At 30.5% G+C, this 27,864-nt stretch overlaps 2 protein-coding genes across 3 annotated transcripts; one reads left to right on the top strand and one right to left on the bottom strand.

Moving 5' to 3' along the window:
• Window positions 1-15,975: 15,975 nt before the first annotated feature.
• LOC119601329 (protein UXT) lies at window positions 15,976-16,654 on the bottom strand. The gene has a single exon (XM_037952175.1). It carries the CDS (start codon window positions 16,516-16,518, stop codon window positions 16,087-16,089), a length of 432 nt encoding a protein of 143 aa, XP_037808103.1. The 5' UTR covers window positions 16,519-16,654; the 3' UTR covers window positions 15,976-16,086.
• A 2,930-nt stretch (window positions 16,655-19,584) lies between these two features.
• On the top strand, window positions 19,585-20,320 carry LOC119601330 (antennal-specific protein OS-C). Of its 2 annotated transcripts, XM_037952177.1 has the most exons (3): window positions 19,585-19,711; window positions 19,788-20,082; window positions 20,295-20,320. In XM_037952177.1, exons 1-3 carry the CDS (start codon window positions 19,637-19,639, stop codon window positions 20,303-20,305), a joined length of 381 nt encoding a protein of 126 aa, XP_037808105.1. In that variant the 5' UTR covers window positions 19,585-19,636; the 3' UTR covers window positions 20,306-20,320. The 2 variants fall into 2 exon arrangements, with proteins under 2 accessions (XP_037808105.1, XP_037808104.1); XM_037952176.1 differs by lacking the exon at window positions 20,295-20,320 and having other exon boundaries at window positions 19,788-20,263.
• Window positions 20,321-27,864: the final 7,544 nt, after the last annotated feature.

Raw genomic sequence — 27,864 nt, 5'->3', positions numbered from 1 at the left:
TCCCACATGTGATGGAGAATATCTGAGCTCAGATTCGGATTCAGCGCGACTCAATTCTTTAGAAAAGTATAACTTGGTCTCAGGGTTTCGACTTGTTTCAAATTTTGTCAGGTACCTAGTGTTATCTTAACCACAGTGAATATGTTCATGATACTACAACCGATTTCAAGTTTTTCATTAAAAAGAAAATTTTTTAATTTAATTAAAAAAGACCTTTGACTTGAGTAACTCTTGCTAAGTTTTCAAGTTCAATTTTATAATACTAAATAAATCGCATTTATTTATTAATGGGTTTTCTTTCCCTGCTCTACTTAAAGTAAAATTTATTGAGTATGAGTATTTTGTATGATTGCGTTTATTACGAACCTACTAATAAAATATTTATGTGATAATGGATATTAGAGTATTGCAAATATTTGCTTAGTACTAAATGTGGACAATTTATAATGCAAGAAATAGATAAGGGTGTCCAGATTAAAAGTTAAAAAAAAATAATTTAAACGGTATTATTTAGCTTGATGCGCTGTATTTAAATTGTTATTTAAAAGTATTTATGTAAAATTATTCCTTTTTATTTCTTTGGGGGAACAGCCTTATCTCTATAAACACCCAATATATACATACAAACATGGAATATCGAACTTTCTGTTTGAATTTATTTATAAATTATATTTTTTATAGAAAACTGTTGGTAGTGATAAGGAGGACAGTGGGGAAACGAATTAAATTTAACGAGTATGCTGGTAAAGGAAAGGGGTCAGGACGGCACTATGATTTTGACAATCGAGAAGAAGAAGTTGAAGAGTGAAAGGAATTTGGCGACGCAAGGATAGGAGAGAGGGCACAAGGGGAAGCGATGGGGGTGAAAGGAAGGGAGGGACAGGGGGGGGAAGGTAGGACACAAAAAGGGAGCGAACTGAACGACAACGAACGAACGAAACGAACGAAACGACGAAAACGAACGAACGAAGAACGAACGAACGAACGAACGAACGAACGAACGAACGAACGAAAGAACGAACGAACGAACGAAGAACGAAACGAACGAACGAACGAACGAACGAAAAGAAAACGAACGAACGAACAAACGAACGAACGAAACGAACGAACGAACGAACGAACGAACGAACGAACGAACGAAAACGAACGAACGAAGAACGAACGAACGAACGAACGAACGAACGAACGAAACGAACGAACGAACGAACGAACGAACTAACGAAGAACGAACGAACGAAAAACGAACGAACGAACGAACGAACGAACTAACGAAGAAACGAACGAACGAACGAACGAACGAACGAACGAACGAACGAACGAACGAACGAACGAACGAACGAACGAACGAACGAAACGAACGAACGAACGAACGAAGACACAACGAAGAACGAAAAACGAACGAACGAACGAACGAACGAAACGAACGAACGAAACGAACGAACGAACGAACGAACGAACGAACTAACGAACTAACGAACGAACGAACGAACGAACGAACTAACGAACTAACGAACGAAACGAACGAACGAACTAAACTAACTAACGAACTGAACTAACGAACGAACTAACGAAAGAACGAACGAACGAACGAACGAACGAACTAACGAACTAACGAACTAACGAACTAACTAACTAACTAACTAACTAACTAACTAACTAACTAACTAACTAACTAACTAACTAACTAACTAACTAACTAACTAACTAACTAACTAACTAACTAACTGACTAACTAACTAACTAACTAACTAACTAACTAACTAACTAACTAACTAACTAACTAACTGACTAACTAACTAACTAACTAACTAATCTTTTGCTATTCCGACCATTTTATTCCCGAAGTTGTTATTGCAAAATTGGAAGATTTCCACCTTTAATAGTTCCTTAGATATGCGATGTTTTGTATTTATATAGGAAGTGCCACGCCCATTTTTATCTTACATATTACAAGTTGAGGGACTCTGTTTTCTCAGATATACTAATTTTATTTGGTAAGTGCGCCGCCTATTTTGTCCTCAAATATTCATACAATTTCGTTGATATGCGATTTTTATTGCTTATTTTTATTTTTTCGACGCTTTACTGAAAGCTTAATTAGAGGCTCTACTTTCAAATTTTCTTAACTAAAAACTTCAGACTGTGAAAGGAATAACTTAAATAAAATTAGTTTTTGAGAAGAATCAGAATATGTTTTGGATCCACTTATAGATAGTGGTAATCCACCGATAACCCACCTCAGGAATTTAAAAAGTGACTTAAACAGGAAAAATAATACTAAATAAAGTAAAATTTAACAAAAAAATTTTACGAAATGTAAAAACTTTGAAAATTAATTTTAAAATTTAGGAATTAAAAGAGTGAATTATCAAATTCTAATGGGTAGTTTTTGAAAAAAATTAGGTTTCTTCAAAAAAAAAATAACTTCGTTTCTTTTTTTCCACCAGTAATATTTTTGAAAATAGCGTCTTCCGCAATAATCTATAGAAGTCTACTTTGTAATTTTGTTTAAAAATTTTATTAATGTTCAATGGCTATCAGTCCCTTAACAATTAAAAACCTAAGAAATCGGACTAAACTAAATGTTTTGTTTTATTAATTCTTACAATTTCAAGGTTAAATGCTTTTTTAATATGCATAGTTTAAAAAAATATAAAATAAATTGAGAATACTTTGAAATAAACACAAAGTAATTTTACTTAATTCAATTGCATTAATAATAATTATTTGAAAGTCATTGTTATTTTTTAAATGAAACTATGTACTTACGCATTTATTATCATATATAGGAATACAGCAAAGGGTCAAATAAGTTTTAATAAGGAAGTACGTCTTGTCTGAAACGAAATTCGAAGAAAAAAGGGCAAATAAATAAATAAATAATATTAATGGGATTTTTATAAAAAGTATTTAATTAAAATAACAAATATAAATGTAGTGTGAGGCTTTACACAACGTCAAGGCATTTGTTGCAAATTTCAAGTGCATTTCGGTAGGCTTCACTATATATAGACTAAGAACTTGATGGATTGATAGTTATTGCATCTATTATTTATTAAAAGTTATTATAATACTTATGAACATCAAGGTAATTTCTGGGCCTTGGATCAAGATAGTAATTAATTTATCTTTATAAATGATTTATTGGCAATAAAATTACTTTTTGTAAAAAAGGTTATACGGACTACATAAAAATGATTGATGAGATCAAAATTGAGATCCTCTTTTGACCAGTTTCTTGTCATCGCATTCTCATAATTTTAATATTTTATTAGTCAAATATTTTTTTATAAATTTTTTTCTTACCTTAATTTTAAGATGAATATTTAATACCAAAAGTATATAATTTTTATATCTAATAGCATTTTTATTTATTTTTAAACTTTAATTTCCCAAAAATTTCCTTACATACCCTTTTTATTTTCACACTTCACTCAACTAGGCAACTCTTTTTTTCTTGCATTCTTCTCTTAACACTAAACTTTACGCACTTTAACAAAAACAAAAAAAAAAAAAATGCATCAGCAAAGCTAACCACAACCACCCGCATTCCATGCAAATTGACCATTTAGAAGTTTACACTTGAATTATTCGTTTAATTTTTGTTCCACCACTTATATTTCATATTACACTTATAGACAATTTATTGCTCTTTAATTTGATGCTAAATTTATTAATGTTTACGAACTATTTCTTAATAAATTATTAAATTAAATTCCTTCACTAACGTTTAACACTGTTGATCGTTTACAAATTTAAAAGAAACTAAAAGGAAATGCAAGAGAATAAATGTGATGCCAGATGATGTGAGTATTGTCAAAATACATACATAATGTTGCCCCTTAGTTAGCGTTTTAATAAAGTTAAAGGGAATTGGGGGAATTTTTGGAGCTTTTAGGTTTTAAAGGAATTAACATGGTTTTAGAAGTTTTTTTTAATGTTATTGAAAACAATTAAGAAAAGTTGTAAATAAAATTAATTTATAGTGGAAATTAAAACTAAGTGAGATATTTACCGACATAAACAATATTATATCTTATATGAGGTTTATAAAATAAAATTTCAATACGAAATTCGATTTATAAACCGTTTATGAAACAAAAATGTTATTATGAATAAGACATTTAATATATACAATTGATTCGGAATACCAAATTTTTATTAAGATGAAAATTAAATTGAAGAAAAATGCTGTAGAAATTAACATTTTAGTTAGTTAGTTAGTTAGTTAGTTAGTTAGTTAGTTATTTAGTTAGTTAGTTAGTTAGTTAGTTAGTTAGTTAGTTAGTTAGTTAGTTAGTTAGTAGTTAGTTAGTTAGTTAGTTAGTTAGTTAGTTAGTTAGTTAGTTAGTTAGTTAGTTAGTTAGTTAGTAGTTAGTTAGTTAGTTAGTTAGTTAGTAGTTAGTTAGTTAGTTAGTAGTTAGTTAGTTAGTTAGTTAGTTAGTTAGTTAGTTAGTTAGTTAGTTAGTTAGTTAGTTAGTTAGTTAGTTAGTTAGTTAGTTAGTTAGTTAGTTAGTTAGTTAGTTAGTTAGTTAGTTAGTTAGTTAGTTAGTTAGTTAGTTAGTTAGTTAGTTAGTTAGTTAGTTAGTAGTTAGTTAGTTAGTTAGTTAGTTAGTTAGTTAGTTAGTTAGTTAGTTAGTTAGTTAGTTAGTTAGTTAGTTAGTTAGTTAGTTAGTTAGTTAGTTAGTTAGTTAGTTAGTTAGTTAGTTAGTTAGTTAGTTAGTTAGTTAGTTAGTTAGTAGTTAGTTAGTTAGTTAGTTAGTTAGTTAGTTAGTTAGTTAGTTAGTTAGTTAGTTAGTTAGTTAGTTAGTTAGTTAGTTAGTTAGTTAGTTAGTTAGTTAGTTAGTTAGTTAGTTAGTTAGTTAGTTAGTTAGTTAGTTAGTTAGTTAGTAGTTAGTTAGTTAGTTAGTTAGTTAGTTAGTAGTTAGTTAGTTAGTTAGTTAGTTAGTTAGTTAGTTAGTTAGTTAGTTAGTTAGTTAGTTAGTTAGTTAGTTAGTTAGTTAGTTAGTTAGTTAGTAGTTAGTTAGTTAGTTAGTTAGTTAGTTAGTTAGTTAGTTAGTTAGTTAGTTAGTAGTTAGTTAGTTAGTTAGTTAGTTAGTTAGTTAGTTAGTTAGTTAGTTAGTTAGTTAGTTAGTTAGTAGTTAGTTAGTTAGTTAGTTAGTTAGTTAGTTAGTTAGTTAGTTAGTTAGTTAGTTAGTTAGTTAGTTAGTTAGTAGTTAGTTAGTTAGTTAGTTAGTTAGTTAGTTAGTTAGTAGTTAGTTAGTTAGTTAGTTAGTTAGTTAGTTAGTAGTTAGTTAGAAAAAAATTTATTTAAATATTTGACAGTACACAGTTTTGTAAATAATAATATTTTGTTCTTACACCATTTTCCTTTTATTTACATTTAAATTTGAGTGATAAGCTGTTTAGGTACTTTTTTTGATAACAATACAAAAAAATTCAAGTTCAAACTTTCTTATCAGTTTTATTTTTTGCAACTTATTTAATTAGTTCATAATACCATCATATAGGCTGCAAGTATGTATTGGTTTGAACTTGAAAATAATTGACGTAATAAAAATTTTATAATAAAAGAAAAGTGATCAATTACTGTTTTTTTTTTCTAAAAACGCAAACCCTAAACTTGAACATAATAAAATTAGAAAGTGTTTTTGTTAATTTCTATTGGCATGATCAAAACAACATTCTTTTTTTTTTTTTTTGTTGTTACAAATATGTATTTTATGGAGTTAATGACATGTAATTGCTGTGTGAGTCCGATAATCATAATAATGTGATGAACAAATTTTAAATGAAAAATTGAATGAAAAGTGGTATGGGTTACTTATATACATATCCCGGTAATTTTTAGTCCCTTCTTGCGACCTATTAAATATATACATATGTAAATATATTCCTTATAGATACTGTATTCTATTTAACCTTATCTACCCACCACATACTCAAATTAAAATATATTTTAAATTATTAAATTTAAATAAAAATTAAAAATATTGACTTAACTTACCATCGTTATTCATTTAAAGATTTAATTATCCGCAGAAAATGTCAACCTAATTGAATTATTTAAGGAAACATTTAATTTTTTCCCAAATGTCAAATAGAATTCATTCATTTTAAGTTCTGGCTGGTAACACAAACTATAAAATGTTTAGGAAATTTTAATGTTTGATTTATATGTATGTAATTAGTTATTTTAAAAATTTTAAAACAAATTAATTAAACTTAAAATTTTGCAATTTCACTTTTCTAAACATTTGTTTCTTAACTCTATTTTAATTCATTTGTTTTTTTATTCAATTTTCAATATTTAAAACTTATTTTGATTTATTTAACAAAATATACATATACATATATATTTTTTTAACTTTTCCTATTTTTTAATATTTTAATAACTTTTCCCCTCAAATTCTCCTAATACGCAAACAGGCAACTCTTTTTATTATTTTTCTTTCTTTACTAGAACTTTACGCGCTTTATTTAAAACAACAACAATAGCAAAGACTTCTTTAGCCTTTTGCTAAACACACAAACATACACAATTTTCTATGAATTTATTTGCAATTGAATATTTCTTTTAATAATTTGGTTTTCAATAATACTTCATATTACCCTAATAGATAATTAAATTATCTTTAATTTAACACTAAATTTATTTAACTCAAAGCTCTATTTATGTTAAAATTATTAAATTAAATCACAACACTTTTCTACGAACAACTTTTAACCGACCCGAAAATATAACGAACTACGGAGATGAAAAATTAGATGAAAATGTTGCAATGTAGAGATACCAGATGGGAGAAAATTGCTAAAAGTTGTGAATTGGCGTTTTTATTAATTTGAGTGACATTTTGGAAGTTTATTGAGTAATCCCTAAAGGAAATAAAAATAGACTAAAGACTGTAGGCTAGACTACAAACTAGGTTATAGACTATAGACCAGACTATAGAGTAAAATATAGACTAGACTATAGACTAGACTTTAGACTAGACTATAGACTAGACTATAGACTAGACTATAGACTAGACTACAGACTAGACTATAGACTAGACTATAGACTACACTATAGACTAGACTTTAGACTAGACTATAGACTAGACTATAGACTAGACTATAGACTAGACTATAGACTAGACTATAGACTAGACTATAGACTAGACTATAGACTAGACTATAGACTAGACTATAGACTAGACTATAGACTAGACTATAGACTAGACTATAGACTAGACTATAGACTAGACTATAGACTAGACTATAGACTAGACTATAGACTAGACTATAGACTAGACTATAGACTAGACTATAGACTAGACTATAGACTAGACTATAGACTAGACTATAGACTAGACTATAGACTAGACTATAGACTAGACTATAGACTAGACTATAGACTAGACTATAGACTAGACTATAGATAGACTATAGACTAGACTATAGACTAGACTATAGACTAGACTATAGACTAGACTATAGACTAGACTATAGACTAGACTATAGACTAGACTAAGACTAGATAGACTAGAATAGACTAGACTATAGACTAGACTATAGACTAGACTATAGACTAGACTATAGACTAGACTATAGACTAGACTATAGACTAGACTATAGACTAGACTATAGACTAGACTATAGACTAGACTATAGACTAGACTATAGACTAGACTATAGACTAGACTATAGACTAGACTATAGACTAGACTATAGACTAGACTATAGACTAGACTATAGACTAGACTATAGACTAGACTATAGACTAGACTATAGACTAGACTATAGACTAGACTATAGACTAGACTATAGACTAGACTATAGACTAGACTATAGACTAGACTATAGACTAGACTATAGACTAGACTATAGACTAGACTATAGACTAGACTATAGACTAGACTATAGACTAGACTATAGAGTAGACTATAGACTAGACTATAGATTAGACTATAGACTAGACTATAGACTAGACTATAGACTAGACTATAGACTAGGCTATAGACTAGACTATAGACTAGACTATAGACTAGACTATAGACTAGACTATAGACTAGACTATAGACTAGACTATAGACTAGACTATAGACTAGACTATAGACTAGACTATAGACTAGACTATAGACTAGACTATAGACTAGACTATAGACTAGACTATAGACTAGACTATAGACTAGACTATAGACTAGACTATAGACTAGACTATAGAATAGACTATAGACTAGACTATAGACTAGACTATAGACTAGACTAGACTATAGACTAGACTATAGACTAGACTATAGACTAGACTATAGACTAGACTATAGACTAGACTATAGACTAGACTATAGACTAGACTATAGACTAGACTATAGACTAGGCTATAGACTAGACTATAGACTAGGCTATAGACTAGGCTACAGACTAGACTATAGACTAGACTATAGACTAGACTATAGACTAGACTATAGACTAGACTATAGACTAGACTATAGACTAGACTATAGACTAGACTATAGACTAGACTATAGACTAGACTATAGACTAGACTATAGACTAGACTATAGACTAGACTATAGACTAGACTATAGACTAGACTATAGACTAGACTATAGACTAGACTATAGACTAGACTATAGACTAGACTATAGACTAGACTATAGACTAGACTGTAGACTAGACTATAGACTGACTATAGACTAGACTATACACTAGACTATAGACCAGACTATAGACTAGACTATAGACTAGACTATACTAGTCTAATCTATAGTCTTTAGTCTAGTTTTATTTCCTGTAGACTAGACTATAGACTGGACTATAGACTAGACTATACACTAGACTATAGACTGGACTAGACTATACCAGTCTAATATATAGTCTTTAGTCTAGTTTTATTTCCTGTAGACTAGACTATAGACTGTACTATAGACTAGACTATACACTAGACTATAGACTGGACTATAGACTAGACTATACACTAGACTATAGACTGGACTAGACTATAGACTAGACTATGCTAGTCTAATCTATAGTCTTTAGTCTAGTTTTATTTCCTTTATAATTACTAAATACTTAATAAACTCTCAAAAATATCTTTCAAATTAATAAAAGCGCCAATTTATTAACTAATGAAAAGTTTCTCCCATCTGGTCTATAGCATAGTCTAGAATCTCATCATTCTCAGTTGAACAAAAAGTCGTCTTTTCAACTTTCTATACGTTTGAAAAGTTGATTTGCGACTTATGAAAAGTCGAGTTTTTCTGACTTTTCGATATTTTTCGACTTTATCCGATAGGAAATTTTGCAAAAACACTTAAAATTTTCGCTTTTTTCTACTTTTCGATATTTTTTGACTTTTTCTTACTTTTTTTTATTTTATTCAAAATAGATTTTCTGACTTTTTTCGAACGAAATAGTCGACTTTTTCTGACAAAAAGTCGATTTTTCGATTATTTTATAGTCTAGTCTATAGTGCAATTTTTAATATCATCTATAGTCTAGTTTATATTTATCTGGCCTATAGTTTAGTCCATAGTCAATAGTCTAGCCTATATAGTCTGGTACATAGTTTATTTTATAATCTAGTATATAGTCTGGTCTTTAGTGTCTATAGTCTGGTCTTCAGTCTAGTCTATAGTATAAGTTTCTTCATTGTAAATACTCAATAAACTCAAAAAACTGTCATTTCAATTAATCAATTCATAACTTTTAACAATTTTTTTCCATCTGGTATCTCTACATTGCAACATCTTCATCTAATTTTTCATCTCCTCAGTTCGTTAAATATTCGTGTCGGTTAAAATTTGTTCGTAGAAAAGTGTTGTGATTTAATTTAATAATTTTAACATAAATAGTGATTTGAATTAAATAAAATTAGTGTTAAATTAAAGATAAATTAATTATCTATAATGGTAATATGAAGGATTATTGAAAACCAAATTATTAAAAGAAATATTCAAGTGTAAATAAATGCATAAAAAAGTGTGAATGTTTGTGTGATTAGCAAAAGGCTAAAAAAGTCTTTGCTATTGTTGTTGTTTTAAATAAAGCGCGTAAAATTCAATAGGTATAAGAAGAGAAAATAAAAAAAAGAGTTGCCTGTTTGCGTATTAAAATAATTTGAGGGGAAAAGTTGTTTAAATATTAAAAAATAGAAAATTATTTAAAAAAAAGAAAAAAATATTTTTTTTGTTAAGTAAAAGAAAAATTTGTTTTAAATATTAAAAATTGAATAAAAAAAAAGAATTTGAAATAAAGTTAAAAGTGAAATAGCAAATTATAAAGTTAAATTGAATTATTGTGTAAATTAAAATTATCGTTGTAAAAATATAACAAAATTTTGGTTTTTAAATGTTCCCAGAACCAGAAGAAATGAATTATATTAGACATTTTTTTTTTTTACTATTACTATGGCTGACATTTTCTGCTGTCAATTGTATCTTCAAAATGGAAAACTTTGGTAAGTTAAATCACAATTTTTATTGAAGTTAAATAATTTTATAGAATCACTGGTATTTTTGTTTATATTTCATTATTATATTCAAGAAATTTTAATTGCAACCTGTTGTAAAACCTAGAGTCTCGTTTATGGGGTGATGTTTAAAGATCGCATAGAATATTTATAGGCAACATGTGTAAATCTAGTTTTCGTCTTTCTATGACTAGTTCATAAACTACTTAAAATATAAGTCCAGACTTGTCAATGGACTAGTAAAACCACAAATTTGTAGACTAGTCAATAGGCAGGTCCATAGAATTGAAATAGAATTTTGGGTAGATAAGGAATATACATTTTAGTTCGTCTTTTAAGTATATTACAAAAATCGTATTAAATAAATTTACAAAAATATATTATTTCTGAATTTTTTTAAAACATTTGATTTTATATTTAAAACGATGATAAATAACACTATATAAATTATATACAAGATAATAATTATTTCAAAATGTTAACACATTTTATAATATTATGCATGACAAACAGTGAAACATGCAATTTTAAATACATACTATACTTTGAAATTTAGATAACACAATAGATTAGTCCAAAGTCTTGTCAATGGACTAGCCAGTAGACCATAGACTGGTACGGTCGATATTGTCTTTAAAAGATCTTTCAGATTCTAAACATCGATTCAAAAATCAACCTTGACAGTACTTTAAGTACGATAACTAAAAACTATTTAAAGATTTTTAATTTCCTTGACCTTTATGAATATAATTTTAAAAAAATATATTTTCCGAGACCCAAACATTTTATAACAAAATATTACAATTAGATTTGTTGTTGTTAAAACTATTGCAATAAAAAATTTTCCTGTAACTACAGTGTGGTAACTAAGAGATTGTAATCGCTACCTATGTAAACACAATACACGTGCCAAGCTTTTTCAATTACCCTACAGTACAATAATACGTTTGAGATGATGTTTGTTCGAGAATTTTTTTAGACAAGCCACGAATCTAGTCGAAAGAATGGACAAAAACTAGTTTATAGACTAATTAATAGACTTGTCCATAGACAGATAATTCAATAGGCTAGTCCATAGATAAGTCAGTAGCTTAGTCCATAGACTAGTCAGTAGACTAATCACTAGACTAATCCATCGACTAGATAATAGACTAGAAAGTAGATTAATCTATAGACTAGTTCATTGACAAGTCCATACACTAGGCCATAGGCTAGTCTATAGTCTTGTCCATAGAGTAGTCCATATATTAGTCCATTGACTAAACAATAGACTAGTCCAAAGACTAGTTCATAGACTAGTACATAGATTAGTTTATAGACTAGTTTATAGACAAGTCCATAGACTAGTCCATTGACTAATCCATAGACTATTCTTTTGTTAAGTTCATAGAATAGTTTATAGACAAGTTCATAGAATAGTTTATAGACAAGTTCATAGACTAGTCTATAGACAAGTTCATAGACTAGTTCATAGACTAGTCTATAGATTAGTTCATAGACTAGTCTATAGACTAGTTCATAAACTAGTAGAAAGACTCGTCCATAGACTAGTTCATAGACTAGTACATAAACTAGTCTATAGACTAGTTCATAGACTAGTAGATAGACTCGTCTATAGACTGGTTTATAGACTAGTCCGCAGACTAGTCCAAAGACTAGTTCATAGACTAGTACATAGATTAGTTTATAGACTAGTTTATAGACTAGTTTATAGACTAGTTTATAGACAAGTCCATAGACTAGTCCATTGACTAATCCATAGACTATTCTTTGGTTAAGTTCATAGAGTAGTTTATAGACAAGTTCATAGACTAGTCTATAGACAAGTTCATAGACTAGTTCATAGACTAGTCTATAGACTAGCTCATAGACTAGTCTATAGACTAGTTCATAGACTAGTCTATAGACTAGCTCATAGACTAGTCTATAGACTAGTTCATAGACTAGTCTATAGACTAGTTCATAGACTAGTCTATAGACTAGTTCATAGACTAGCTCATAGACTAGTCTATAGACTAGTTCATAGACTAGCTCATAGACTAGTCTATAGACTAGTTCATAGACTAGTTTATAGACTAGTTAATAGATTAGTCCATAGACTAGTTCATAGACTAGTGCATAGACTGGTCCATAGACTATTTCATAGACTACTTTATAGACTAGTCCATTGACTAATCCATAAACTAGCTCATAGACTAGTCCCTAGGCTGGTTCATAGACTCGTTCATAGACTACTTTATAGACTAGTCCCTAGACTACCTCATAGACTAGTCAGTACACTAGTAAGTAGGCTAGTGCATATACTAGTAGATACTTAAGATTTCACTTAGACTGTTCTTCAAATTATTGTAGGGTATCAGACATGACTAACTGACCAATCTTTTATATAAATTTTTTTTTATTATATTTTATATTTTACTCCCAGCCTTTAGAGAAGGGTCTCGACATGAAAAGGGTAAATGTAATGACATTAAAAATGATACGATACTCATGATATAAGTTTTGCATTTATTTTTTTTTAATTGTACGTAAATAGGCTTTTGATAGGGATGGACTGAGTGTTGAGGAGGTATTGTAGTAGTAAGACTGTAGCGGTGTGGAAGGAGTGCTGTTGTTTGGGTTTATAAAAAAATTTCTAATATACATATATTTTTTTCAAATGTTTTCTAATCTTTTAATAATATAGTAAGTATTATTTAAAGCAAACACTATAATCATTTTTTTTTCTACACGAGCAGAATTAAAGTATGTATGCAATTGCATTTTGTATTGTTTGATAAATTGTTTTTGCATTTAGTATTTCTTTGTGTAAATTAATTTGTTTAAAATAGTTGTCAGAAGTGATTACATACACATTTGTGTCGGTCATATTTCTGTCATGCAAGTATGACAGACAATATTTTTTAAATTGTCTAGAAGGTATGAGCTTTTTGATGGATTTTAATGTAATTGTAGAAATTTAAATATTGAGTTATTAGAGGGATGGGGACAATTTTTAAGTAATGCTTCAATGCGTGACATTTCCTTTACATTGAATCTTTACTCGATCGGAGGTTTAAACTTTAAGTAACATTTCAATAAAATACAAAATAAAACCAAACCATATTTAAGTAGTTGAAACATCCAGTTTAAATTCTTAAAATCGGCCAGATACAAAACATGTTTCTATAATTGTAACAAACATAAGGATTGGGGAAAAACATAAGATGCAATTGCTCAGGTACTAAGTTTCTTATGCAGAAAAAAACTTTAAACAATTGTAGCAATGAAATTACTTACAGACAGCTACTAACAATATAATGAAAACAACACAATCCCACCAATGGACATGTGAAGTTGAAATGTTTTTGGCATCTTTTTTTGTATAAAAAAGTTAGAAATTTTTCCAACTACATACGTGTGTACTTGTGTTTTGATATTATTTAGTACAAATGTACAACTATTTTTGAATGGAATATGTACGAGTGTGAATGAAGTTAACATCCGATGATGTTGATAATGATTAAGTTATAAAACCACTTATTGTCAGATACAAGTTAGTTCAAACTAACAAGTTTGTTATCACTGCTATGGGAAGCCTTTAAAGGTATTAAATCCTCAAAGATCTAATAAAAAAGGAACATTAGCTAGTCTCTGGTCTAGTATATTGACTAGTCTATGGACTAATCTATTGCCTAGTTTATTTACTATGGACTAGTCTAATGACTGGACTAGACTACGGAGTAGTATATGGGACTAGTCTATGAACTACCTCATGGACTAGTAACTAGTTGGTAGACTAAAAGGACAAGTGGATACTTTAGGCTGTAGGCAAGAGTGCTGAGCATTCTAGGCATAACAATAGCGATTCCATTACTCGTGGAACAATTACTTTAAATTATAACATTCTTTGTCAGATCTGCAATTAGTTTATAGAAAATTTTATTTAAACATGATGTTAGTTTGTTATTATTATTTCTAGTGGTTTAGAAAATGTGTAAGTTTGAACCAAAAGAAAAACCACATGCAATTGCATTCGTTTTTGTAGGAATTGTTTGTTAAGAAAACACTCCCCCACAGAACAAAGTGTACTGTAAGAAGCCTTTTATGCTGACCTCATAATATTTCAAAATTTCACAAATCAATTAAAACATTGGGATCGGAAAGTGAGTTCCTAAGTTTTCGTTCCTAACTTTTTTTGGAAAAACCGTTTTTTCAAATCATTAAAAGAAAACACAATTTTCAACCTAGCCTCGCATGGTTTACGAAATTTTATTAGTAGTGCAAATGATTGCGGTTAGATTACCGTTATCCTTTGGCATACACTTTCAAATGAAAAGACTAAAACCAACTATAAGAAGACAAGCAAATGACAAGACACACAGTAGCAACTTTTAAAACAAACAATAAACATTATTATGGTCGACTATCTGACTATTCGACTATTTTGTGAAATGAATAAGTTTTGGCTTGTAGAGGAACAAATAAAAACATTTATACATATTAGAGTTTCTGAGCGTTAAAAACTTCCCTATTATATTCATCGGGAAATTATATATCTTAAACAGAGAACTTAATTCAATATTTAGTTGAAATCTTCTGGTATTTGGAATGATTTGTTTTCGTCAGATAGTAATAAACAAAGTCCGAAAAATTAGAAACCCTAATGCTATGTTGGAATTTAAATTGAATTGCAGATACATACATGCAAATAACTTAATAAATACTTAGTTGCAACAATTTTCTTTTGTCTCAAATATACATATTTTCCTGTGGTTATATTTTCCTCCTCCAAAGAGAAATATATAGATAGGTAGATAGATAGATAGATAGATAGATAGATAGATAGATAGATAGATAGATAGGTGGATAGATAGATAGATAGATAGATAGATAGATAGATAGATAGATAGATAGATAGATAGATAGATAGATAGATAGATAGATAGATAGATAGATAGATAGATAGATAGATATATAGATAGATAGATAGATAGATAGATAGATAGATAGATAGATAGATAGATAGATAGATAGATAGATAGATAGATAGATAGTAATATTTTCCTCCTCCAAAGAGAAATATATAGATAGGTAGATAGATAGATAGATAGATAGATAGATAGATAGATAGATAGATAGATAGATAGATAGATAGATAGATAGATAGATAGATAGATAGATAGATAGATAGATAGATAGATAGATAGATAGATAGATAGAGATAGATAGAGAGATAGATAGATAGATAGATAGATAGATAGATAGATAGATAGATAGATAGATAGATAGAGATAGATAGATAGATAGATAGATGATAGATAGATAGATAGATAGATAGATAGATAGATAGATAGATAGATAGAGATAGATAGATAGATAGATAGATAGATAGATAAATAGATAGATAGATAGATAGACTGACAGGTAAATATATAGATAGCTATTGTATATTCTATTCGCCGTCCGTCTTTAACGGTTGGTCTTTTACTGTGTGGTGGTCTTGCAAATTATTTTCTTCCATAATTCATTCATTAACACAATTTACTCTTGTAATATTTTATAAAACTTTAATTTACAAAATGCACTCTAACAAAATCACAATGTTTTTTACTTAATTTACTAATATTCCACTTCATAACTAACTTTCACCACTAATCCTTCGGCTTCTCCACCAACTGTTCCTTTTCCGCAATATACATCAAAGCCAATTTAATTTCTGTCTTCTTCTTAATACTCTCCTCTCGCAGCACATCACATTCTTTATTCAATATTTTAATCTTAAAATCTGCAAATTTTAAAGCTTCCTCCAGGGTAAATTGTATAAAGACACCTTTGCCTATGTCCACTAGAATAGTATTTAAATCGTTGACCTTGGCCTCCATGAAAATATTACCACCAATATTCATTTGAGTTTTATAGCCCTCTTCCAAGTTATCACGCATGGTTTCGATGGTGTTTTTGAGTTGTATATATTCCATAATTTCCTCGTTGTAAACATTGATGTACTGTTCCAAATGTTTGAGATCCTCTTTGAGAAAGTCATTGATAAAAACTTCTACGTTTTCGGGTGCAAAACGGGACATGGTATTTTAAGGAATATAATTTGTTTCCAAAAATTAATTTTATAAAAAGATTTAATTTAAAATTCTATAAATTCTTCCAAAACCTGTTGAAATTTGTTAGAAATTTGTTTTGTTTTTCTTGCAATTGCCGGCCATATGTTTTTGCACAAATGTCAAATGTTTTGTTTACATTTATTGTGAATTGTTAGCATGTGTTTATATTGCATTCACAATTGTTAAAACAATACTCATTTTCTAAAAGTGTTGCCTCCCACATGTAGGTGGCACTAGGTTTGTTGTACTAAAAGGTTTAGGTCTTTACTAGAAAATGTTAAATACTGCAGCCTGAAAATATACATATTTTTATTATAGACAATTATAGTATTATATATTTTTAACCGGTGTCATAGAGATATAGTATATCCGTTTCCTGTGTGAACTAATAGACATGAAGAAAATACACAAGTTTACAAATAACAAATTTAAAATGTTTGCTTAAAATATAGATTTTTAAACAATTTTTTTTAAATTATAAATACAGTTTAAAAAATATCCCAGTTAATAGACCCCGACAAAAAGAATATGTTCCATTTCATGGTTCTGATTTCACTAATTCTGCAAATCATCTTAGAAGTGAATTTCTCCAGGTTTGGAAATTTCATAATAATGCCTGGCAGATAGTAAACTGAAAAGACATTTCAGACTTAATACGTTTGAGTTAAAAGTCTTTAGAGATACTTGCACAATATCACATGTCTAGAAAGTAAGGCGGTTTTCACGCCCTCACTCGGACTGTACTTTTTGAGTTGATAAGGGTTTTATGAGTATTTGGAAAAATAATAATAATTTAAACTACAAACGAATAGATTGTCAATACTATAAATTGATCTGTGATCGACTATAGACTAATTTATTATTAACTGACCTTAAATATGGGCTGTGTAATGAAATACGATAAAAACTATAGACTGATCTACTTTTTAGACTAGACTGATGTCTAATCAAGACAATATATTGATTTGTAGTCAAAACTTTAGTCAAAACTATAATCAAGAATGATCTATATACTTATTTATAGTCAAGACTATATAGTGATCTATAGTCAATCTATTGAGAGTGATCTATAGAGAATGGTCTATATATGGTCAAGACTAGAGAGTGATCCATAGTCAATACTAAAGACTGATCTTTAGTCAAGACTATAGAGTGATCTATATTCAAGATTATAGCGTGATCTATAGTCGAAACTAGAGAGTGGTCTATAGTCAAGCATAAAGACTGATCTATAGTCAAGACTAGAAAGTGATCTATGTCAATACTAAAGACTGGTCAAGACTATTGACTGATCGATAGTTAAGACTATAGAGTGGCCTATAATCATGACTATAGAGTGATCTATAGTCAATACTATAAAGTGATTTATAGACAAGACTATGGAGTAATCTGTAGTCAAGACTATAGAGTGATCTACAGTCGAGACTATAGAGTGATCTATAGTCAAGACTAGAGAGTGATCTATAGTCAAGACTAGAGAGTGATCTATAGTCAAGACTAGAGAGTGATCTATAGTCAAGACTATAGACTGATCTATAGTCAATACTAAAGACTGATCTATAGTCAATCTATTGAGAGTGATCTATAGAGAATGGTCTATAGTTAATACTATGAAGTGATATATAGTCAAGCACAGAGAGTGATCCATAGTCTATACTAAAGAGTGATCTTTAGTCAAGACTATAGAGAGATCTATATTCAAGATTATAACGTGATCTATAGTCGAAACTAGAAAGTGGTCTATAGTCAAGACTATAAACTGATCTATAGTCAAGCATAAAGACTGATCTATAGTCAAGACTAGAAAGGGATCTATGTTAATACTAAAGACTGATCGATAGTCAAGACTATAGACTGATCGATAGTCAAGACTATAGAGTGGCCTATAATCAAGACTATAGATTGATCTATAGTCAATACTATAAAGTGATTTATAGACAAGACTTTAGAGTGATCTGTAGTCAAGACTATAGAGTGATCTACAGTCAAGACTATAGAGTGATCTACAGTCGAGACTATAGAGTGATCTATGGTCAAGACTAGAGAGTGATCTATAGTCAAGACTAAAGAGTGATCTATAGTCAAGACTAGAGAGTGATCTATAGTCAAGACTATTGAGTGATCTATAGTCAAGACTATAGATTGATCTATATTCAAGAATATACAGTGATCTATAGTCAAGACTAGAGAGTGATCTATAGTCAAGACTATGTATGGAGTGATCTACAGTGAAGACTATACAGTGATCTACAGTCAAGACTATAGAGTGATCTATAGTCAAGACTATAGATTGATCTGCAGTTAAAACTATAGAGTGATCTGTAGTTAAACTAGAGAGTGATCTATAGTCAATACTTTAAAGTAATCGATAGTCAAGACTAGAGAGTGATCTATAGTCAAGACTAGGGAATGATCTATAGTCAAGAGTATGGTGTGATCTATAGTCAAGACTATTGAGTGATCTATAGTCAGGAATATAGAGTGATATATAGTCAGGAATATAGAGTGATCTATAGTCATGACTATAGAATGATCTATTGTCAAGACTATTGAGTGATCTATAGTCGAGAATATTCAGTGATCTATAGTCAGGAATATAGATTGATCTATAGTCAAGACTAGAGAGTGATCTATAGTCAAGACTATAGAGTGATCTATAGTCAAGACTATAGAGTAATCTATAGTCAAGACTAGAGTGTGATCTATGATCAATACTACATAAGTATATACTACTCTTTAGTCAAGACTATAATCTGATCATAAGTGATCTTTAGTCAATATTATTGACTGAACTACTTGAATAGTTTCATACAAACCCTTATATGTTTTCATTTGCTCAATAAACTCTTGATAATAATCCAAGTTTTTCAACCCATCGAACTAGATTTGGCAACTCATTGACTAAAGTAATTTACGAAAACAGAAATTTAAACTATTTCATTTAAAAACAAATTAAGCTCAACACGCAATTTAAACTCATAAACTACTTCTATAAATTCCACAACAAATCGTTATTAACCCACATTAGTTAACAAACAAAGGAATATTAAACTAGTTACAGCCTAAAACGCTTAAAAACGTTTAAATGACATTACATTTGAAACGCACTCTAATCATATTTGCCACTTTAATGGTGATCATGCAAATAACTAAAGGACAGGTGGGTTAATAATCATACAATGTATAGCGATTAATCGGCTATAGAACAATAAAAACCACATGTGTATCAAATACAGGATGAACCTCCAGCAGAATCCGAAGAAGAAGATGACTCTTCCTCAGAGGAAACTGTAGAAGATTCGAATGAGGCACGTAAAAGAAGACGTCGATCTGTAGAGACTTCAGTAGAAGGAGCCGATGTTAGTGAAGGAGAGCCTGCAGCTGCAGCACCAGCTTTTCCTGGCATACCAGGTTTACCAGAACTACCCGCTTTGCCACCAATACCAGGTCTACCAGATCCCCAAACTATAATGCAAATTGCCGAAATTCTAACTAGTGTGGGACAACAAGTACTGCCCATTTTGGTTTCAGGTAATTCAGGTGTTTCTAATTTAGTAACGAATCGTGTAGAGCGTGATAGGAAGTTTTTAAAAGATTTCAAAACTGAAATCGATGTTTTGACAGAGACTTTAAAAAAGAAGAAGAAATAAATGATGTTTAAACAATGTAAATTTGTTATATTTTCTGTAATAAATTTATTATATTGCTTTTATTTGTTATATGTATATCTTTTGCTTTTCCAGGTCTGGGTTAAAAAAATAACGACCGCAAGTTTTATAAACTTTGTTTAAAGAATTAATAAAAGATTTAAAATGTTTTGTTCAATTATGAATATGTAGATAATAAAGATCTTGTAAGTATTTTAAAGTGAAGTGGTGGCCTCCGGTAGGTTAGTGGTTAGTGTTCTAGTCTGGTAGACCGGAGGTGGTGGGTTCGATTCCCACCTGAGGCACTGGTTAAGGAGCGCACAACAGGCCCGATAGAGGCCTAGGTGTATTTCTTCGGATTTGATGTATATACATCCTCCTTTCAAACTAACTAACTACTAACTAACTAAAGTGAAGTGTATCTGTGTTTAGTAAACGCTTTTAGTGAATGTGCAATTAAGCTTTTCGGATTATCAGATTCAGTTTGAGATTTTGACCAAAACACGGCGGTTAGAGAGGAAACTGGGTGAAATACAAGAGGATGTAAGAGGAAAATATCCGAATACTTTCTAATAGTTAACCAGATATCAAATATATATCTGACGTCTTTATGACAGCAGCTCTGGTCCCCAAATCTCTTAACGAGATGATGTATCATTCGAACTTGGAGATACTCAGGGTACCAGATTTCCATTATTAATATTGCGGATGAACTGGATAAAACTGCATCTTACCTCCATCAAAGAGAAATTTACTCATTAGTCTGGATTCTACTTTTATGTCAATTATATGAAAGGAACTTTATGAATCTGCTCAGACTAGATGTTCATCCATGATCTATTTCTTGATATACAAGTAATGACCTTGTAACTAGGTTGCTGAACTTGAAAAGGCTTTCATAAGGCATGCTAGAAGATGAATTCTCCTCCTAAATGACTTCTTAGAAGTTGTAAAAGCGGAGTCCTTTGGAGGATCTCTTTAAAGTTGGTTCGTGAATTCGAGTTTCAGATTGTCTCGATTCTCCTTAGACGTCCTGGGTAATGGATCTAGCTATGATTCCTTTCGGGTAACTCAAAGGGACCGATCATTGGTTAATACTTACAGCTTTTTCCGATTCTAGAACAGTTACCTTGAAGAGGATTTCGTGAGAGATTCTGTTGAGTTGTGATTGCAGGGAAGCATGATAGAGGATGAAGTCTCCCCATTAATAACTTCTTCGGAATTTGTAAAAACAGAGATGAATTAGCTTTTACCGACTCTATAACTGTTATATTTAACAGTCCTATAGTGCATCTCTTTAGAGTCATGAATGGAAAGATTGAATCGTGAGTTCGAGATTCAGGTTGTTTTGGACATCCTGTCCTGGGAATTACATTAAGCTATGATTCGTATCGTTTAACACAATTGATGAATACTTTCAGCTTTTTCCGACCATAGAATTGTTACTTTTAAGAGGTTTTCATGAGAGATGCTGCTTAGTTGTGTTGGCAAGGCATGCTAGAAGATGAAGTCTCTTCCTAAATGAGTTCTTTGAGTTGTAAAGACTCTATAATATCGGTGGATTCAGGTTGTTTTGGACATCGATCTATAATTCGTATCATTGATGAATATTTTCAGCTTTTTCTGACTCTAGAACTGTTATTTGTTACAGTACTGTAGTGAATCTGTCTAGAGTTACAAACCGAAAGATTGATTCGTGAATTCACGATTCAGGTTGTTTCGGGGATTCATAGATATTGGATTCAGCTATGATACGTATCGGGTAACGCAAAGGAACCAATCATGATCCTAGAGAGTCGACGATTTGAGCGATTGCCTCTATAACCTAATACATATTAATGCTGAACTCTATTAGCAAGAAAATTAAGATAAATGTCACAAATAAGTTCGTTCCCTTTCGTACCTGGTTAACGTATCAAACAAAAATACTAATTTTGTAGGAACAGGATCCTCTCTCTTATTTTCAGTACGTCACATTCGCTGTCACCAACTAAATCAAGAAGAAAGCCTGTTAATGACAAAGATAATGTTCCAGCATTTCACTATAATTCTAAGGAGGCTTCTCATTCTGCTCTCACTACATGATTTTAGTGGTCCTACAAACTATTATATTATTTTAAGTGGTCGTTCGTTAAGTTAGTTTTAATTAACATCACGCTGTCGGAAAATATTTCATCTCTTATTGGCGCCATATTCAATCCAATATATTCAATACATTCTACTATAGTACGGACTTCCACCTGGAAGCTATAGCAACAGATTCCCGCTAAGGTTTGCTCTAAAGTTCTGCTTGACCACGATCTGACGATCTGTTGGTTGTGCGTATATCCAGCAAACGGCGTTTGACAATTAGACGCCTTGAATATTGCATGCGTTTCCATCGAAAGAATATCCAGCGTTATTTGTTTTAAAAAGGCAATTGTAGGGAAGGATCATTGCAGGGTGGAGGGTCTCTCCGATATACAGTTTCATATGGTCGGAGATGTCCGACTATCAGAAAAGATGGCGTTTTATTGATTTTGTCATTCCGTTTGTAAGACATCTATTCACGTACGTTTGTCTGTTCGTCTGAAATATTGTAAGATTTGTTCTCGGTCTTTATTGACTTAAGACCCTTTTCCGAAAATATTGATCCTGATCATATATTTTTATTTAGTATTTTAATAGGTGGGTATATAAGATTCGGCATACCCGAATATAACACTCTTAGCGGTTTTACCGGCATTTCAGTCATATCAATAATAGAACCCTTTGAAAGCCATATATTCTCCCTCCACTGCATAACCTTTTCAGCCTAGAAATCTATTTATAACACATAAACAATCATTATTAATACCAACTGATACGTTGCAAGAAGACTTTAAAAAGAAATTAAAGAAAAAAAAAAAAAACTCTATTTAAATGATATCACATGGGGTGTTCCTGTTTAATAGAAAATTGATAAGAAAACTAAAACCCTAAAAAAGGGTTCTTTATTAGAAACACAATTGGTTGGCTGGCAACCAAAATGTTACCCACAGAAAAACCCTTTCCCTTCAAACGTGTCAGAAATTGTGTCATATTCATTCGTACAGCAACCAACAACCCATACTTCCGTAATAACGTTGCAGTAGTCGTTATATTTTAAAGTTAATAAAAATAAAGATTTTAATATTATGATATATTTAATGGTAACATACCGAATTTAAAATACTTTTAAATTCCTAAAAGTAACAAACGAAATTTTGTATACATACATTAATATTCTTATGATGCGATTATGAGGAATACATATTTTTTTTATTTTTTTCATATTTTTATTTAAGTCATAATCTAAACAAGGAGTGATTAAAATTTTACGGTCGTACAAATGTCAAAACCATCAGGGGCGATACTATAAAATTTTATATTTTTGTTATTATTTGCATTCTTTTTTTGTAAGGAAGACGATAACAAATGTTGCGTCCGTTCATCCGTCTGTCTGTTAGGCGTTTTTTGTTCGTTATTTTTTGTTTGTTTAAGAATAAAGACCATGAAGAACATTCATTCATACTTTTTTTGTAATAAAAGAATTGTTCCATACGCATTTAATTTGAGATATATACACATATACATGTACATATGTAAATAAGTATGTTTGCCTGCGCTGTATGGCTATTGAAGTTACAGACACTCCAAGGGGTCGTCGTTTAGGTTGTTTGATTTTATACATCATATGGTGCAAAGTGTGAGAGAAAGAATGTTAAGCATACAATGGTCGAACGAGGGCAGTATGAAAATGTTATTGGTAGATAATGAAAGAAAGGCAAGAAAGTCTATTTGTTCCACTTTGTCAGGGAAAGTTTATAAAATATTTGGTCCATTCGTCGTTTGCACACTCTATAATATTGGACAGACCTCAATTTTGAGAAAACTTTTCCTAACCACCCTCGTTAATTACTCCACACACTCCACAAACATTCATTGAAATAAAACATTTCAATGGTTTCGTTGCACGTTTAACAAACAAAACTGTATACAGCAGCAACAACAAAAGCAATAGCAACCAATAGCAATATGAAAACAAAAACTACTTCAATAAAAGATAACAACCACTTGCGACATGCGTTTCGCATTTAATGTTCTTATAATGTTTCCTTTTCCTTTACTCTACCAATATTTTTGTACTTCTTTGTTTTCCGAAATGTTCTTTAATACAAATTCCAAATACATTCAACATGATTATCGCTGTTGCTGTTATATCTTTTGTAACTGTTATAGGTGTTCGGTTTTATATGGAGGACTTATAAAAAGCCTGAATTTTTCTTTTATCATATTCAACTTCCTTTGTGAATTGCTAAAATTCCCTCCCACGTTTTATTTGTTGTGCTTGTGCATGTTAATTATCTACAGTTTATTTTCGGTAATATAGATTCAGTCATAGTTACGTGAATTTCTTGCAATAAGTAAAAGTTTTTCTTACTTAAAAATCTTGGCATTCGGGCATAATTATTATTACAATTGCGTAAGTGCTCTAACTATTCTTATTGTAGCGTTCCTCAAATTCATTCCATACCAATGAATTGATTTGAAAAGAATTGTTTTTGTTTTCTTTAGACTATTTAAAACATGTTTAAACTGTTATGAAGGTTTAATCCAATTTTACCCTCAGAAAACGACCATTAGCTAAGCACGAAATAGCATCAACAGCATATAAGGACCAACCATATCATTTCATCTTGGCTATTGTTGTTGTTATTGGAGATATAAAAGGCAACTGATTCCTTGAAACATGTGGGTTCTTAAAAAGCAGCATGTTGTATTTAGCAAAACTGTGTACGACTATATCATTATAAAATTGTGCAAATCCTGCCCAGCAGTTTTATAAGGAGCCAATGTATCCTCTAGACTACAAACTAGACTATATACTAGACTACAGGCTATAGACTAGACTATAGACTAGACTATAAACTAGACTATAGACTAGACTATAAACTAGACTATAGACTAGACTATAGACTAGACTATAGACTAGACTATAGACTAGACTATAGACTAGACTATAGACTAGACTATAGACTAGACTATAGACTAGACTATAGACTAGACTATAGACTAGACTATAGACTAGACTATAGACTAGACTAGACTATAGACTAGACTATAGACTAGACTATAGACTAGACTATAGACTAGACTATAGACTAGACTATAGACTAGACTATAGACTAGACTATAGACTAGACTATAGACTAGACTAGACTAGACTATAGACTAGACTATAGACTAGACTATAGACTAGACTATAGACTAGACTATAGACTAGACTATAGACTAGACTATAGACTAGACTATAGACTAGACTATAGACTAGACTATAGACTAGACTATAGACTAGACTATAGACTAGACTATAGACTAGACTATAGACTAGACTATAGACTAGACTATAGACTAGACTATAGACTAGACTAGAATAACTAGACATAGACTAGACTAGTAGACTAGCTAAGACTAGACTAGACTAACTATAGACTAAGACAACTAGACTAACTAGACTATAGACTAGACTATGACTTGACTAGACATTATAACCAAGTTATGACTACTATACCGACCTGGACTATAGACTAGACTATAGCCTAGACTATAGACTAGACTATAGACTAGACTAAGACTAGACTATGACTAGACTATGACTAGACTATAGACTAACTATAGACTAGACTATAGACTAGACTATAGACTAGACTATAGACTAGACTATAGACTAGACTATAGACTAGACTATAAGTACTAGACTATAGACTAGACTATAGACTAGAAGACTATAGAACTAGACTATCGACGACTATACATAGACTAGACTATAGACGTAGACTATAGACTAGACTATAGACTAGACTATAGACTAGACTATACTAGACTTGACTAGCTGTAGACTAGACTGTAGATTAAAGCTATAGACTAGACTATAAAATAGTACTACTGACTTGTTTATAAACCAAGTTAGTCACTCCGAACTGCTGGAACTTTCTTGAACTTTGAACGTTTGTGCACGAGTGATTGTGTGTGTGTTTTGTTTAAATGTATGCACAAGTGTCTAAACAATTGTAATTGTTTTTCGTTTGTAACTTCTTAATTGTTGACATGCTGTATGCGAGTGTGTTTATAATTATTTGAGATGTACACAGTATAAAATATTTTATACTTTATTTACCTCCGTCAACAACCTCATCATTGTCAGTAACAGCAGCAGTACCATCATTCTCGTTGTTTTTGCTTTCATTGTCGTCAAGTCGGTCTCATTCTAATCATTTATCCATTCATCCATCCATCCATCCCTTAACGTTTCGAGTTTTACTGTTTGCTTTAGGTTTGTGTTATTTTCTTTTGTAATCTAAAATAAATTCTTAGGAAATTTCTAAGTTGAAAAGCATTCGTCACACAAAAACCCACACACACACACATTTTTCTTTTCAAACTGTTATTATTGTTATTATATTTTCAAATCCTATAATTATAATTCCGTCTGTCATTCTCTGTTACTTTCTCTGTAACACAAATTATATACAACATTCTTAGTCCTTTTGTAGGTAGTACATATAGGAGTGTGTGTGGTTGGGTTTCAGCTTGATTTTCTCTTTATGCTGATTTATTTTTTTTTCCTGTTTCGTTATATTTTATTTTTAGAACAATTAATTCGTTACAATATGGTTTTGCAGGAATCAATTACGTGTACAAACGTAACAATTTATTAAGATAAAATATGTAATTTATAATTATAAATATGTAGGCAAAAATATAAGGGTAGGATGATGTTATAGATGATGTTAGTATAATTTATGGTCCTTGGTTTTAGGGATTTATGTTGGAAGAGTTCATGTGGCATAGATAATTTATTTAAAAAAAGTGTTGAAATACAATAAGTAAATGGTAAAATTTACCATGGTAGAACGATTTTTAAAACATATATGATACTTTGACACTGAGAGGTTATACGATTAGAAATTTTGATTTCGATATCTTTGCGTTACCAATACATCGGTCTTTAGAGGTATTCCATAAGGAAAAGTAGACAGGGCGTTGTGTTGAGACGTAGACGACATTTAATGAGCTCACAATAGAGGCGATCCTTCTGGTCACACCTTGTCAAGAAGCTATGTCAGTAGTTAGTTAGTTAGTTAATTAGTTAGTTAGTTAGTTAGTTAGGTAGTAGTTAGTTAGTTAGGTAGTTAGTTAGTTAGTTAGTTAGTTAGTTAGTTAGTTAGTTAGTAGTTAGTTAGTTAGTTAGTTAGTTAGTTAGTTAGTTAGTTAGTTAGTTAGTTAGTTAGTTAGTAGTTAGTTAGTTAGTTAGTTAGTTAGTTAGTTAGTTAGGTAGTTAGTTAGTTAGTTAGTTAGTAGTTAGTTAGTTAGTTAGTTAGTTAGTTAGTTAGTTAGTTAGTTAGTTAGTTAGTTAGTTAGTTAGTTAGTTAGTTAGTTAGTTAGTTAGTTAGTTAGTTAGTTAGTTAGTTAGTTAGTTAGTAGTTAGTTAGTTAGTTAGTTAGTAGTAGTTAGTTAGTAGTTAGTTAGTTAGTTAGTTAGTTAGTTAGTTAGTTAGTTAGTTAGTTAGTTAGTTAGTTAGTTAGTTTCGTTCGTTCGTTTCGTTCGTTCGTTCGTTCGTTCGTTCGTTCGTTCGTTCGTTCGTTCGTTCGTTCGTTCGTTCGTT

Source organism: Lucilia sericata, unplaced genomic scaffold, assembly GCF_015586225.1.
Source record: "Lucilia sericata isolate MDLA Ls3-8-SP2 unplaced genomic scaffold, ASM1558622v1 Contig000157F_arrow, whole genome shotgun sequence".
Classification (NCBI taxonomy): Eukaryota; Metazoa; Arthropoda; class Insecta; order Diptera; family Calliphoridae; genus Lucilia; species Lucilia sericata.
This window is presented reverse-complemented; position numbering and strand designations above follow the sequence as displayed.